The sequence below is a fragment of the Oryctolagus cuniculus genome, chromosome 1, assembly GCF_964237555.1.
Source record: "Oryctolagus cuniculus chromosome 1, mOryCun1.1, whole genome shotgun sequence".
In the NCBI taxonomy this organism is placed as follows: Eukaryota; Metazoa; Chordata; class Mammalia; order Lagomorpha; family Leporidae; genus Oryctolagus; species Oryctolagus cuniculus.
In genome coordinates, this window is record NC_091432.1 from 216,186,044 (window position 1) to 216,201,036 (window position 14,993).

The 14,993-nt window shown below is 43.0% G+C and overlaps 1 protein-coding gene across 3 annotated transcripts in view; it reads left to right on the top strand.

Annotated features, from left to right (window-relative positions):
- Window positions 1-14,993, top strand: part of KIAA1958 (KIAA1958 ortholog) — a 177,223-nt gene that overhangs the window by 134,556 nt on the left and 27,674 nt on the right. The window contains exon 3 of one of the 3 annotated variants that reach the window (XM_070055647.1): window positions 1,580-7,109. The exons of 1 other annotated variant lie outside the window; for it this stretch is intronic. In XM_070055647.1, coding sequence (XP_069911748.1) covers window positions 1,580-2,631 — 1,052 coding nt within the window. In that variant the 3' untranslated portion in view covers window positions 2,632-7,109. Of the gene's footprint in view, window positions 1-1,579; window positions 7,110-14,993 lie in introns of those variants that run through there. One more of the 3 variants, XM_051843060.2, reaches the window with a different exon arrangement.

Sequence of the window (14,993 nt, forward strand, 5' to 3'; positions counted from 1 at the left end):
TTATATTGTTTTCAGTTAGCCCCTGTGCTGCCTCTCAGCAGTCAGTAGGAGAGCCTGTTTCCATTGTGTACTTTCATCCTTAGGGTTTCATCCAGACCATGCCTGTCATCATAGGGGTGACTTTTGACCAAATGTTTTTGCAATTAGTGTTAAGATTCCCACATGTAAATTGCACATTACCAAAATGAATAAGTATTTGAATATTATTGAACTTAACCATTGTTAAAAAAAAAAAAAAAAAAAAAACTGGGTAAAATAGAGTAGGACACAGGTACTTCAACTCTGTTGCCCAAAATGTGTTCTGCTCAGCGTCACCATGAGCGTGGTGGCTATGCAGACATGGGGCTGCCACCTGGTCATGTGCACTTTGGTCAGGCCTCCTGAGTGATTCTGAAGCACAGTAAAGTGTGAGGACCACTCCTCTAGAACAGCCTTTTTTTTTTTTAAAGATGTATTTATATATTTGAAAGACAGAGTTACACAGAGAGAGAAGGAGAGGCAGAGAGAGAGAGAGAGAGGTCTTCCATCCGCTGGTTCACTTCCCAGATGGCTGGGCTCATCCAAAGCCAGGAGCCAGGAGTGTCTTCCTGGTCTCCCACATGGTTGCAGGGGCCCAAGGACTTGGGCTGTCTTCTACTGCTATCCCAGGCCATAGCAGAGAGCTGGATCAGAAGAGGCAGCCAGGGCTCGAACTGGCGCCCATTTGGGATGCGGGCACTGCAGGCAGCGGCTTTACCCGCTATGTCACAGTACTAGCCCCTAGAGCAGCCTTTCTTAATCTTGGACAATCCATGAAAGAAAGGGCACCCCAGGCCCTTGGTGGCAGAGTTTAAATAAATTAATAAAGCGTAGCCAGGAGATGTTCCCCACTCCCTCACATCTGGCCATGATAGCTTATGTCATACTTCATTGTCCTATCTTTGCAGCTATGAAGTCTTACCCTTGTTGCCAAACAAAGCACCAAAGTGATCAGGAACGGCCCCACCCTTAGCTGCAGATCACTTGTAAACTAGGTTGCCCTGAGTAGCTGCCCTGAGATCAGGAAGCTGCCGTTTTCTTTGTGTTTTCAAGCTCCAGTGTCCAGTGATGTGTTAAGGCAGCTGATACCGGTACAGATATTTTAGTTTAACTCAGTAAAATGGAACCAGTTGGAGTTCTGATTTCACACAAATGACGTGATTCAAAACAAGTTTTGCAGCCTCAGCGGGCCCCTGCACACGGCATGTGTCTGTCCACCTTTATCCTAACTCGAAGGCCGCCTCTGATCTTACCCCGCCCACAAACCCTCACACACCAACCCGCGTGCCAGAGCCAGAGCCAGTGTCAGTGTCAGGAGAAGCTCATTTCGATCGCCATGGGCCACACCCTTGTCTAGCACATCCTTTGTGAAACTCAGGTTGGCTGTCACAGTGCGACAGGTATGTCAATGCCACCTGCCAGTGACCTCTTAAAACAAGACCAAACCGGATTTCCTCCTTTCCCTTTTCCTGGTAGAAGGAAACTTTGTTTCAGAGTAGCAAGTGCATTGTCTGAACTCATCCACACCCTCTCTGTCCCTCCCCTCCCCGATTTGTTGCAGACCAGGATGAAAGAGCGGCCGAGCTCAGCAGGGAGCAGAACGAGAAAACGATCCGGAGCACGCAGACCGCGCTCCGCAATTTCCGCGAGTTCCTCATCGCCAAGTACCCTTCGGAGACCAGAGAGATCTATGTCATCCCCTGCAAGGAGCTGGACGCCTACCTCGCCTCCTTCTTTGTGGATGCCCGGCAGAAGGACGGGTCCGAGTACGAGCCCAACAGCCTGGCCAATTACCAGTGCGGGCTCGAGCGGTACCTGAAAGAACACAGGTACGGCTACAGCATCACCCGGGACAAGGAGTTCAAGCGCTCGCAGGAGGCCCTGAAGCAGAAGCAGATCGAGCTCCGCTGCAAAGGGAAAGGCAACAAGCCGCACAAGTCCATGAAGCTCACCTTCGCCGACGAGCTCATCCTGCGCAAGCGGGGGCTGCTGAGCCGCTACAACCCCGAGGGGCTGCTCAACCTCGTCTGGCTCAACAACACCAAGGCCTTCGGCCACTGCACGGGCTTCCACGGCTCCACCCTGAAGTGGGGCGATATCCGCCTCCGCGTCACGGAGACGGGGCTCGAGTACCTGGAGTGGATGGGCCAAGACAGCGGGGACCTGAACGCCAAAACCAAGAGAGGCGGCACGGACTCGCGCGTGTACGCCACGCAGCACGCCCCGCAGACCTGCCCCGTGCAGGACTACAAGGAGTATGCGCAGCGGCGGCCGCCGGCCATGCGCTACGAGGACGCCCCTTTCTACCTGTCCATCAAGCCGGTCGTGAACCTGGCGGCCCTGCACTGGTACAACTGCCAGGCCCTGGGCAAGAACAAGCTGGCCAAGATGGTGAAGACCATGTGTGAGAAGGGCAACATCCCCGGCCGCAAGACCAACTTCAGCGTGTACCAGAGCTGCAGCACCTTGTCCGAGGCCCAGAGCAACCAGCTGGTGCTCATCTGCAACAACCTGAGCCAGCAGGCCGCCCAGTCGGTGGCCGGGCGCTCCGGCGGCGGCGGCGGCAACTTCGTCGTGTCCGCTTCCTATGACTCGTCCTCGGACACCGCCTGACCGCCGCCTCGGTGACTGCCCAAGGCGACGGGGACAGCACCCTGCCTCCTTCCCGCTCCACTGCCCGCAGTGTTCATTCACTTTCTACAGATGCAAATATCTAATATATTTTTCTTTTTACAAATAAGGAGACAGAGATAGTTTAGTATTACGTAGTCCGTACAGGCTACAGACACACGTGCTCGCGGGTGCTAACCGTGATCTGCTCTCACACATGCACGCAGCCATGGCCCTCCTCAGGCTACCCCGAGTGGAGAAGCGATTCCGTTTTCTAAAAGCCGTCAGGGGAAGCCGAGAGTCGCCCCGGACTCTCGCGTTCCCAGCTTCTGCGTTTCCTCCCATCCCACCTCTCGTTCTCAGTCTCTTTGATAAATGGCTTTATTTTTTTAACTTTATTGCTCACACAAAACTGTATTCAGTCAACTCCCGAATATGAAAGTGTTATATAAGCTGACATCAAATTATCTGCACATTCTTTTTTAGACTTAATTAGAATTTTAGCTCCTGTGCCTCATTTTTTGCAATGTATAAAACTCTAGATGTTTAGCTAACATCTGTTCTTTAGGGGCTGGGCGGGGGTGAGGATAAAACAATGAAGGTGCCATTCTCTTTTGGAAGATACGTAATTTTCAAGTAATATGCAAAGTCTAATATGGTGGCAAAAAAGACTGTTACATAGCTCATTTTTACCATTGTGCTTGGACCTGGATAGAATGTTTTTTGTCCCTAGGGAGTGAATCTAGATGAAAGTTTGGTTATGAGATACAAGAAATTTACAACTACTAAAGCTTTGAAAATGTTCCCAAGCATCAGATTGTATATCAAGCATAAATAGAAGATAGAGAATGGAAACATATTACTAGCAGTCTAGAAGCTCTAATCAAGACAGCAACACAGCTCATCCTGCTCAAAACTCAGACCCCTAAATTACTTATTTATGAGCATTAAACTTCAGTATCTTTTTCTCCAGGGGGTTACATGACTCTGTAGTTGCAATCAAAGGAATACAGACCCTCAACTTTAGGTAACAACATTTTGTTACTACACTTAGCTGAATTCAAAACATTCTTGACGAGGTACAAGTTTCTTCTAGAGTAAATACAAACGCATTTATCTGTGATACCTTGCAATTGTAGTAATAACTTTGGTTAAACATTTGTGATGGTATTTCCAAGATCTTTGTTTTCAAGTCTTGAAACCTGTGGTAAACTATTAGTTAAGATACTTCAAAAGTAAAATATGTTTGCACATTAGAACCACAAAAGCTGAGTTAGGCTCCTATCCCGTGTAGTCACTCACACACATAGACTCCAAATCCTAGTAGGTTTGTTGAATCTGGACATTCTGTTGGGAGGTGTGTATCCTTCAAGGCAACCTCACAATCTGCATTAGCTAGGAAGGCCGACAAAGTTCATTCCGATTTGCCTTCCTGAGTGCCGACAGCTCTGAGCTTGCCCGTGGCTGGGCAGCCCTCTCCAACACAAAGTCACAAACACAGGAAGCCCCATGCCTAAACCATGACCTCTCAGTTGGCCCAGGAGGAAGTCCGCTGTGCACTTAGTGTGGTGGAATCAGCTTTGTTTCCATGGCTTTTCCTCCAGAGAAGCTCTCATTCGTCTAACCTGAAATAAGAAGAAAGAGCAGGCCATAGCTTGCCATTTCCCGTCTGTGTGAATCCCGAGGGCAGCTGCATTGTTTGAGCCATCACTGTGCTACGGGGCTGACGTGTAGCACACACAGTTACTATACAGTTACTAATTTAAAAAAGAAAGCAGAAAATGCATCTGTACTCATAGCTCCGCCAGCCAAAGATAAGTACTGTTAACATTTTGACAACTATTTCTTCAGACATATTATATGTACACAGTTATTTCTGTAGACCTTGTCTTCATCCTTCCAACAGCTTCGAACAGAAAGTGAATTAGCTGCATTTTGTGGTAGGAGATGAAGATAAGTCAGTTAGGTGATAGCTAAGGAGAGGGTTGTCTGTCACCTCCCCCCAGAGTTCCTTCCACTTTCTTTCTGAGCACCAACTCCTGACGACTCCTCGTCCCCGTGCACCTGAACCACAGAGCCTTTCTCTTCACAGAACCTTCCCGTTCTCCTTATTCTGTAACTGGTCCCTAAGTGCCCAAGACAGCCTGCTTGAAGGAAAGCGTTCTGAACAAAATAAGCTGATTTTTGTGGGGGTTACGTCCCGTGTTAGGAGAAGTTTCTGTAAGACACTTAAAAGGTGATGATGCATTTGGATTTTTAAATCGATGTGGTTTCTGAGCTCTTTTGATGTTTTTGACAGAAAAGTAAGTCGTTTTGAGGAAGAACAGCCAGTGTGCACTAACAAAATAGAACTGGAATTGTTCACATACCTCTTTAGGTTTCTCGAGGCACTGAAAATGAAAATCTCTCTCCTGCTTAGTTGTACTGCGTTTTCATTTAGACAGACACCATTAGATGGAGGATGTGAATGGTTATTTATTTATATTTTGCTGTGCTAACTCAAACCAAATAAATAGGAACGTTGTCACCTGAAGATGGGGTTGGCAGAGATGTGGCCAAATTATAGTATCTCTTTGAGTTTATTAAATGATGAGAAATCTGCAGCTACCTCTAAATTTTGTGTTTTTAGCTAGACAGTAACCGAGGATATGCCACTGCCAGGTGCCATTTTTATTATTTGGAGTTTTAACTTAAAAAGTTATGTGTTGGAGGTGGGTGGCAACATCATATGTAGGCTTCAGCCAAAATTCAGCAGTGCAGGCAGTCACATCATTCGTACAGAAACAATAAAACTGTATTTGCAAAGTCTACACTGTTCGATCAGCTTAGTGCCATGTAAGAAATCCCAGTGCAAGGACTCTGCTAGGATTTCACTGCCTGCAACAGAAACAGTAAACCCATCTGTCAGCATTTGATTGGCATAACTGCACAATTTTTTAATTTAAGAGGCAGAGAAAGAACTCCTATTTGCCAAGTCGCCTCCCCCCCTCTTAAATACCTATAAAGACCCCAACTGGGGCTGAAGCTGGCCAGAAACTCAACCCAGGTTTCCGATGTGTGAGTGGCAGGATCCTAATTACTTGAGCCATCACTGCTGACTCCCAGGATCCATGTTAGCAGGAAGCTAGAGTTAGGAGCCAAAGCTAGATATTTAATCCAGACGTGGGTCCTGGGCATCTTAACCACCAGGTCACCTGCCTACCCCTAACTGCAAAATTTGATCTTCCTTCCATATTCATAGAAGTAATTGTCTATTAAAACCACACACAGGGTCAGCATTGTGTTGTAGTGGATAAAGCCACTGCCTTTGATGCTGGCATCCCATATGGATCCTGGTTCAAGTCTTGGCTGCTCTGCTTCAATCCAGCTCTCTGCTAATGGCCTAGGAAACACAGCAGAAGATAGCCCAAGTGTTTGAGCCCCTGCTGCTCACGTGGGAGACTCAAATGACGCTCCTGACTCCTGGTTTTGGCCTGGCCCAACTCTGGCCTTTGCAGTTATCTTGGGAGTGAACCAACAGATAGAAGATCTGTCTCTGCCTTGCTCACTCTCTCTTTCAAATAAACAAATAAATTAAAAAAAAAAACACAGTGGCAATTTTTAAAAACTTTGTTATTTGGAAATGTTGGAGAGATTTGAGATACTTATCTAAGAGTTTATTTTTAAGATACCATTTGTTATCTTGGTTATTAGGGCTGGTGTGAAGATGATTCTTTTTAAAACTATTTATTTGATAATTATTTTCCTCAATGTTAAATTTTCCCTGTGTTAAATTACTGCCTAATTACAAGAGAATAGTTTTAAAATTTTCTAACATCGATTAGGTCTTTGGTTTTTCAATTAGATCATTGTTAGTTGAACCTTTCATAGCATTGACTTCTCTGTGTCCTATAGCCCAGTTTCCAGATGGCATGAAATCAATGACTTCATTGTAATGAAAATTTATAGTCACATCAGCAAATATTTATTGAGCAGCAAAGGTCTAGACACTGAGAGAGGCACAAAGATCCATAAAATAGTCCCCGCTCTCAAAGAATTCATCCACTGTGTTCACATAGCTGTGCATCTGTGTAAGAGTGTACATGTGTCACCAGTGACTCGTGTACTGCATTCTTACAGTGTGCCATTGCACTAAATGCTTCTTGAAGTTTTTACACTTAATGCTCTTGGTAGTTCTGCTAGGTAAGTATCATTTCTCTTTTGTGAATAAAGAAATCCAGAGAAGACAAATGGGTTACCCATGTCACCATTAATACAGTAGAACATCAGTGGGATGGGCATTTGATGCAGCAGTTACGGCTCTGCTTGGGACACTCCATCTCATATCAGTGTGTCTGGGTTTGGATCCCACCTCCAGCTTCCTGCTAATGCACACCATGAGAGAGAGCAGGTGATGGCTCAAGGAGTTGGGCTTCTGCTACCTACCTGGGTGACCCAAATTGAGTTACCAGCTCCTGGGGTTAGCCTGGCCCACCCCCAGCTGTTGTAGGCATCTGAGGAATAAACCAGCAGATGGAAGGTCTCTGTCTTCATCTCTGTCTCTTTCAAACAAATGAAAATAAAAATTTCTCAAATAATAAAAAGGCAGTAATCACCATTAGACATAAAAATGCATTAGAAGAGTAAAGCATTGCAACTACTTGTAGATCCAGGTCCCATTAAGCACTGTCCTTTTCTGCCCTAGTGGCTTGTTAGATAAGCTGCTTGCTGCGCTTGGATAGTAGACCCTCTGCAGCATCGAGTTACAGATGATTGCTCTCAGGGCCAGCCACGCCTGTTGGTTAGCACACTATCTACAGCCTACTGCTGTGCGTCTTTGGAGGTGGTAAGGAGTAGGGAGCAGAAGCTTTTATCACTCTTTAGAGAGCACTTTGTCACAGAGGTGAGGCATGACATATTTAAATGATTGTCATCTGTTTTTACCTCCAAGAAAGCAAAAAACTCATCTCAAGAGAGTTCTGCAACATTCACCCAGAGAAAGGGGAGGTTCTATGGCAGATTGTATTGTTTTTACTTTTTTTTTTTTTTTTTTTTTGGACAGAGTGGACAGTGAGAGAGAGAGACAGAAAGGTCTTCCTTTGGCCATTGGTTCACCCTCCAATGGCTGCCGCGGCCGGCACACCGTGCTGATCCGATGGCAGGAGCCAGGTGCTTCTCCTGGTCTCCCATGGGGTGCAGGGCCCAAGCACTTGGGCCATCCTCCGCTGCACTCCCTGGCCACAGCAGAGAGCTGGCCTGGAAGAGGGGCAACCGGGACAGAATCCGGCGCCCCGACCGGGACTAGAACCCGGTGTGCCGGCGCCGCAAGGCGGAGGATTAGCCTGTTGAGCCACGGTGCCGGCCTGTTTTTACTTTTTAAAAAAAGTTTATTTTCATTGACTTGAAAAGCAGAGCATACAAACAGATCTTCCATCCACTGGTTCGATTGCCCAGATGCCTACAACAACCAAGGCTGGGCCAGGCTGAAGCCAGGAGCCAGGAACTCACCTGGGTTCTCCCATGGGGGTGGCAGGGGTCCAAGCACTTGAGCCATCATCTGCTGCTTCCCATCATGCATCAGCAGCAACCTGGGTGAGAAGCAGTGATGCTGGGACTCAGACTGGGCCCTCCGATGTGGAATGCTGGCGTCCCTGCTCAAGCCTGCCTGGTTTTGTTTTTTAGTGAGTTATGAGTGCTGCAGCAGAAAGCTTTGGGGTTTAAAATATTGTCCTGATGATTCCCAGAATTAGCGATAGACTGTGAAACTGTTAGATTTTTTTTCTAGTTTGACTATCCCCAAAAGTTTGATAGGAGATAACACTTCTGATTTTAGTTAATCTTCTGATTGGTGTGTTTTGATCCTTATATCTCTAGTCAAAATAAAGTTGTAATACTAAGCATCTATAAGTAAAAACTCTCACATAATAAAGCAAATAAATTTTCAAGCTATGGGGGATATTGAGAGGAGTGTACAAGAATAAATTGCAGTTAAGGTTTTGTAAGACAAGTTTATTCATTTAAAAGTAGTTATAAAGAATTGGTTGACTCTGTCAATCTGCTTAATAATATTTTCTTAAATAGAGTTCCTTTATGCAAGATCTGTCTGTGCGTGTCTGTTATGTAATGTGGTTCAGCAGGAGCATTGCCAAAGTCTTCCTCAGTTGTTTTGTTTTGTTTTCTCCCTTAATGCCTGATGTCCAGACATTGCTTTTCTCCTGTGCTTGTCTCTGGCTGAGATGATAGGAGACAGTGATGAAGCTAGGATAATTTCAGAGATGCCTGCCATTGACTAGAACTGGGATGAAGAAGTACATTGCAGAGGTTATCCTGTTGGTGACGGGTGCATTCCTTGTGATAGAACAACAGGGGAGAATGAGTGCTATTGGAAAATTACCAACAACTCTGCTTTCACTTTTCTCAGAGGAAAGAGAAATATGCAAGATTTCTCATGGTTCAGCCTGTTAATAAATTGTTCAACTGAGCCTGCCACAGCTGAGCAGAAGACCCGACTTAATATTAAGATTGCATTATTTTTAAAAAGATAACATTTTAATTCGTTTCAATTGCATTTTTATGTAAACCATGACTGTTGAATTAGGATCAGACAGAGTAGTAATTAGGCCAGAGACCTAATTTGATCAGAACACGAATTAGGCCAGGGTATTAATGTAAAACAGCTGTCTGTAGGATTACACTCCTAGTGTGGGCCTAGAAGGGACCCCAGAGGTCATCTCATCCAGTGATTGTGAATGCCGGGGTCTCCGTGTCTTCTTGCAGGGGCTGGGGGTAAGGAGATGGAAACAGCAAAGAGCAGGCATCCTGGAGCACAGCGGGCCCACCTTCCTGCTGTGAGACTCCCCTGACTAAAGGGGCTGCCATTCCTCTGTCCCCATCATTCCCAAGGGCTGGCTGGAACGTCAGAGTAGAGGCGTCCCCTCCGGTCCGCCCTGCTGTTCCAGACCCAGGTGCTTGCATCTTGTCCAGATGGGAGCCACACCTGTTAGGGTTAGAGCCAGGCTGGAGCCAAGGCACGGGGCTTCCTGTCCCTAGATAGTGTTTAGGGAAGGAAACATCTCTCCACCCGGAAAGGAGTATCTGTTTCTTCTTCTTCCGAGTTTTAATTGTTTTTCCAGCCCTCAAATTCCTGCTAGGAAGAAGGTGTGAAAGCTGCTAGTTTCCAAATAGGATATATTTGAATGTGACATCTCACTTTTAGTTGGGTAGTGTTGTATCTGCTTGTAGCGACTTGTTTTGAAATTTGGTAGCATAATCTCTAAGTGTGATTGTTTTCATTTTAGTCTAATGAGCGTCCCTCAGCCTTCCCTGTTTACCTTTAGTTTTTAATCATGGAGAGGAAACAACCCACACCCTTTTAACTGTATGAATTCCAGTTACAGATTATCAACTAAAAGGTAACTTTGTTTACTCTGATGTTCGCTTGGATATCTACCTGTTTAGCATCTGTAGTGTTGATTTTTGAATGCAGTCTGCAATATCCTTTTTTAGTCTGTGGACCCACAGTTGTGTTTGAAGATCAAATTTCTATCAACATAAATAGGATGTTTCTGAAGTGCATTTATTTAGGAAAAGGAAAGAATGGGAACTAATGAAAAAGGCTTACAGCAGGAAGGCCTAGAAATAAAAATCATTTGTATTTCTCCTGTTTCCTCTTCTTCTGAAAAGTAATTCAAACAAATATAAAATATTTCACAAATTTTTATTTCACAAATGATTTCACCAAATTGTAGTTGAAAAAAGGTCCAGTTTTTAGGATGTGAAAAAGAAGTATAATGTGATTGTGTTCTTAACGAAGTGTGGAATTTTACTAGACTTCTAATGTCTGTCTTGGTATTACACTGGAGTTAGCATTTTTACCATTGTGCACTCATTTCTGTAAGAGCTATGAAAATGTTTAGGAATAATTTATTTGTGGAAAGTAGAATTCAGAAGGTATCAGCAATATAGAATCCTAATGGTAATTGTGCATACTGTATTTTAATGATTTTTATGCCAGTTTATTTTCTGTAATTCTTACATTTTATAAATCAAACCTTAGTATACTTCCACTAGAAATTAATTTATAATTATTTATACTGGATGAAGTAGCAGATCATGTTTAGTATTAATCTACTCAGATTAACTGAACTTTTATATCTATGATCCATATATTACAACTTTTTAAATAGCGTTTATAACAAAAGAACTTTTGTTTTATAAAGCATTTGTTACAAAAAGAAACTTGCCAAAAACCATTACAATTTCTATGCATTGTGTAATTTTCAGTGATGTCATTGTTGAGATTTTGCATGTTGTTCAAGGTGCTCTTTCGTATGTGTGTTCGTGGTGTTTCTGTGGAACCGTTAACCATTGCTGCTATCACTTGTTGTAGTTAAACTGGAAAACTGTGCTAAAAGGCTGTGCCAGCCAACATTTGTATGTGTGACTTGAGAAAGTATGTATTTCGTTAAGATTTTGAGCCAGCCCTTAATGGCCTCTACAGAAGGAAATATTGTAGTTGTCACATGGTGCCAGACTTGAATATCCTGTTTTCTGTATGTCATTCCGGGCAAGTCAGCTTTTCTTCTATGCTTTCCCAACTCTTTGCTGTATCAGCGAAGTATCTGCAATTAGAGAAGGAAAGCAAGAATTCTGAACTTTTCCAGTGCTCCCTCCCCTAGAATTGAAAACATTTCTTCCCTCTTGATATTTGAGTACCTTACAGAAAACCCACTAGAATGACAATGGAGCAGCACAGTTTCCCTTGAACTGGATATTTTTAGGCTGAACAGTGTAACATCAGAGGACTACGAGGTACATGGAATTGTTTTTGATGGTTATTCATGGCTTATTGTTTGAATTGCATTGAATACTTAGTAATTTTATATTATTTATAAGGGATCATTGAAACATCCCAAATGGGATGCATGATCAGCATCTGCCTAAACTTAGTTACATGCCACTTGACTACTGGGGGTTTGTCTTGTGCACCTGTCAGGTTTCCCATCTTGCCCAGCAATTCTAAACAAATTCTGAAAGTAGAGAGAGGAAATGTTTTCAATGGATTCACTGTAGCACGCTTTGTTGAAATTCATCATGGAGGAAATAGTATACTTTATGCTCTTAAAATGGAGGGTCAGTGGTCATAGAATGTTAAGAAGGCTGCTTGCTGAAGAGCCTTCTCAGACCGACACACCAAGCTCCTCACTGCACAGAGGGTTTCTTTCTGCCGGTTCAGTGGGTTTATAATTACAAGATTGTTTTAATAAAGGAATAATCTCCCAAGTTACATGGAGGCTCTTTGTGGGACTGTCAGACACATAGCGACAGCCAGTGCTGTATTTGAACACATTGCTGCGGAAATTACCAATTAATTTTAAGAACATGAAAACTAATTCATTCAGGCCTCTGCCATTTCTTTGCTTTAAAGCAGAAGAAAGGCAGATTTTAACTGTGAGCCTTTTCTACAGAATGTGCTTTAAACATTTGCTCCTCAATGAGATGATAAAGCAATAAAACGGAAATTCAATTATGTTTATCTGATGAAATCCTGCTTTTGTCCATTATCCTCCAGAGTCACAAAGATTCCTACATCAGGTTTTCAGGTAGAGCCTTTGTACCCAGAATTCCTTTTATACTTTGGCCACCAAAGACCGGGCATGGATCCTGATACTACCAATTTCTAGTAGATAACAACAGGCGAGTTTGTTTCAATCCTGCTCTTGGATTTGTTTCCCACCTTTGGGTCTTCTGTATGTTTTGTGTGTCTGTCCTGAGGCCTTTATGCCTAGGATAGTTTTTTAAATAATACTACTCATTAGTTTTCTAATTTATAGTTTCTAGTTTCCCCCAGGATCACAGGTCTTCACTACTAAAGTTAGACGGATTTGCCATGTTAGCCCATGGGTGAGTGAAAGTTTGTGCTTCGTAATACGAAACTGTAACTACAACCCCATAGGCCTAAAAACTGGGGAGAGAACGAATGGGAGCATTTTGAATTCAATAGAATCACCATGTAAGCATGACTCCTGTATCTGTTAAAAATGAAGAACTCTAGTGGTTCAGCAGAACGAAAGGTGTATTCAACTCCAATAAGGTCTTCCATTTCTTCTGATGAAGAATGTTTTTAAGGTTCCTTTTACCCTAACCACTTAGAAGTTAACTGGGAGTAAAAAGTTACATTTACAAATTTTTCCACTACAATTTAAGATCCGGCATTTGTTTAGAGATACGATAACTGCAACCAACACTTAGAAGAAAATTTATGAAAAAAGTACTGTACAATTCTTTGAGAATGCGTCCTACTTTCTCTCCTTACTTAATAGATTGTCATTTTTATTTAGCTTTTCTGGCCTCTTGCCTTTTAACTGATTTATGTGAAAAAAGCACATACTCCTTTTTCATCCATTCATATTTTAGGACTTTTTTTTAAGCTGCTACAATTATAATTTGGGAAAGAGAGAGATGAACTAAAATGGAGAGAAGCTTCTTTTAATATGTTCCAGTGTGTGACTCTGATGCTCTCGGCCAGGTCATCCTCTGCCGGTGACGTTGGTGGGAACATGTAGAACTCTTTGTTATTAAGAGTAAATACTGCTGGTTTCATTTTTATTTTGCTGCTCACTGATCTTTTACACTAAGATGTTTTCAATTTTATCAACTCGCTGTTTTGGCTTCATATTTGTGTACTTGTGCTCTAAATAAAATTCTAGTTTTATGTCTCAGTAGTCTATTCTGTCGTGTGTATAATGTTTGCCTCTTGTGTAATTTTCTGTTGTTTTCTATATGTGCTGGTACAGCCTAAAACTTATGGAAATAAAAGCAATCCAATAAAATAACTGAATGTCATTGATGTCTCTGTAATGAGAGCTTGCCTTGGTCACAGTATTTTGTCTGTGTTAAGAGTATGATGGCCAGTCTTCATTCATTTAATAAATTGTTTTCCGCAAAGCTGGCTGATTTTTGTAGCTACAACAAACAATTTTATAAAAACTCAAATCAAATCTTGAAGACGATTGTGTTTACCTTCCAGGGCGAGGGAATCACTGGTGCCTGTGACTGCTCAGCCACAGCTCTCAGGGCAGCCTGGGCCTGTTAGTAAAGCATCTGTCCATATCTTGCTAATCACAAGCGTCTTGAAAATTTTCAGGCCTGAAAATTCTGTTAATGGAGCAGAAAGCCCCACGTCAAACAGTGAACTCACTGTCTTACCGGGAGTTCCTTCAGATGCTTCTTAAATAGACAGACTTACAACAAGCTAAGTGGATGTCAGGTTGTAGACCTCTCATTTTAGGAAACTATTTTTGGTGTAACTCTCCATGTGTCTTTCATTCTATTTAGCCCATTCGACCGTGTTCTTTGAACAGAATAGGAATGGTTACTCACAATAATTGTGACTAAGTTGGCTAATTTCAGACATCTTTATTGTGTCACTATAATTATTTAATAATGAAAAATGTAATAAACACCTGAAAGTATAATATTCTCTCTCGTAGACGATTATTTTGCAGAAATGCTGATGTATTTCTTTCATGTCTGAGTAATCCACCAAGTCTACTCGTAGCTGAATAATGCGAATAGAATGACAGTATTTTAAATTGTATTAAAATTACAGATAGTTGTAACTTTTTATTTTCGTAGTAGTGTTTACCTACAAATCAGAAAATCTTTCTTTTTAAAAAAAAAGATTTATTTATTTATTTGAAACCATGACAAAGAAAGAGATCTTCCATCTGTTGGTTCACTCCCCAGAAGCCTGCAACACCAGGGAGCTGGGCCAGGTGAAGCCAGAAGCCAGACCCTTCATTCATATCTCCCACATGATTGGCAGGAACCCAAGTACGTGGGCCATCATCTGCTGCCTCCCAGGCACTGTAGCAGGCAGTTGGATTGGAGAAACTCAAACCAGACCCTGCCATATGGCATCCCAAGCTTTGCCTTAACCCACTGCCACAACATGCATCCTAATTTTTTCTTTTTTAAAAAAGCTTTGTTTTAATGTATTTATAATCCTCTTTCTCATGTAACTAAAATACAAGGCTAATACAAGAAGTCTTGAAAAAGTTCATGGTGGGACCAGCATTGTAGCACAGCAGGTTAAGCTGCCACTTGGAATGCCAGCATCCCATATCAGAGCACCCAAGTGAATCCTGGCTGGTCTGCTTTCTTTAAAAAAATTATTTATTCATTGATTCATTGATTCATTCATTTGAAAGGCAGAGTTACAGAGAGGCAGAGAGAGAGAAGTCTTCCATCCACTAGTTCACTCCCCAAATGGCCACAACGGCCGGAGCTGCACAGATCTGAAGCCAGGAGCCAGGAACTTCTTCCGGGTCTCCCATGTGGGTGCAGGGGCCCAAAGACTTGAGCCATCATCTACTGCTTTCCCA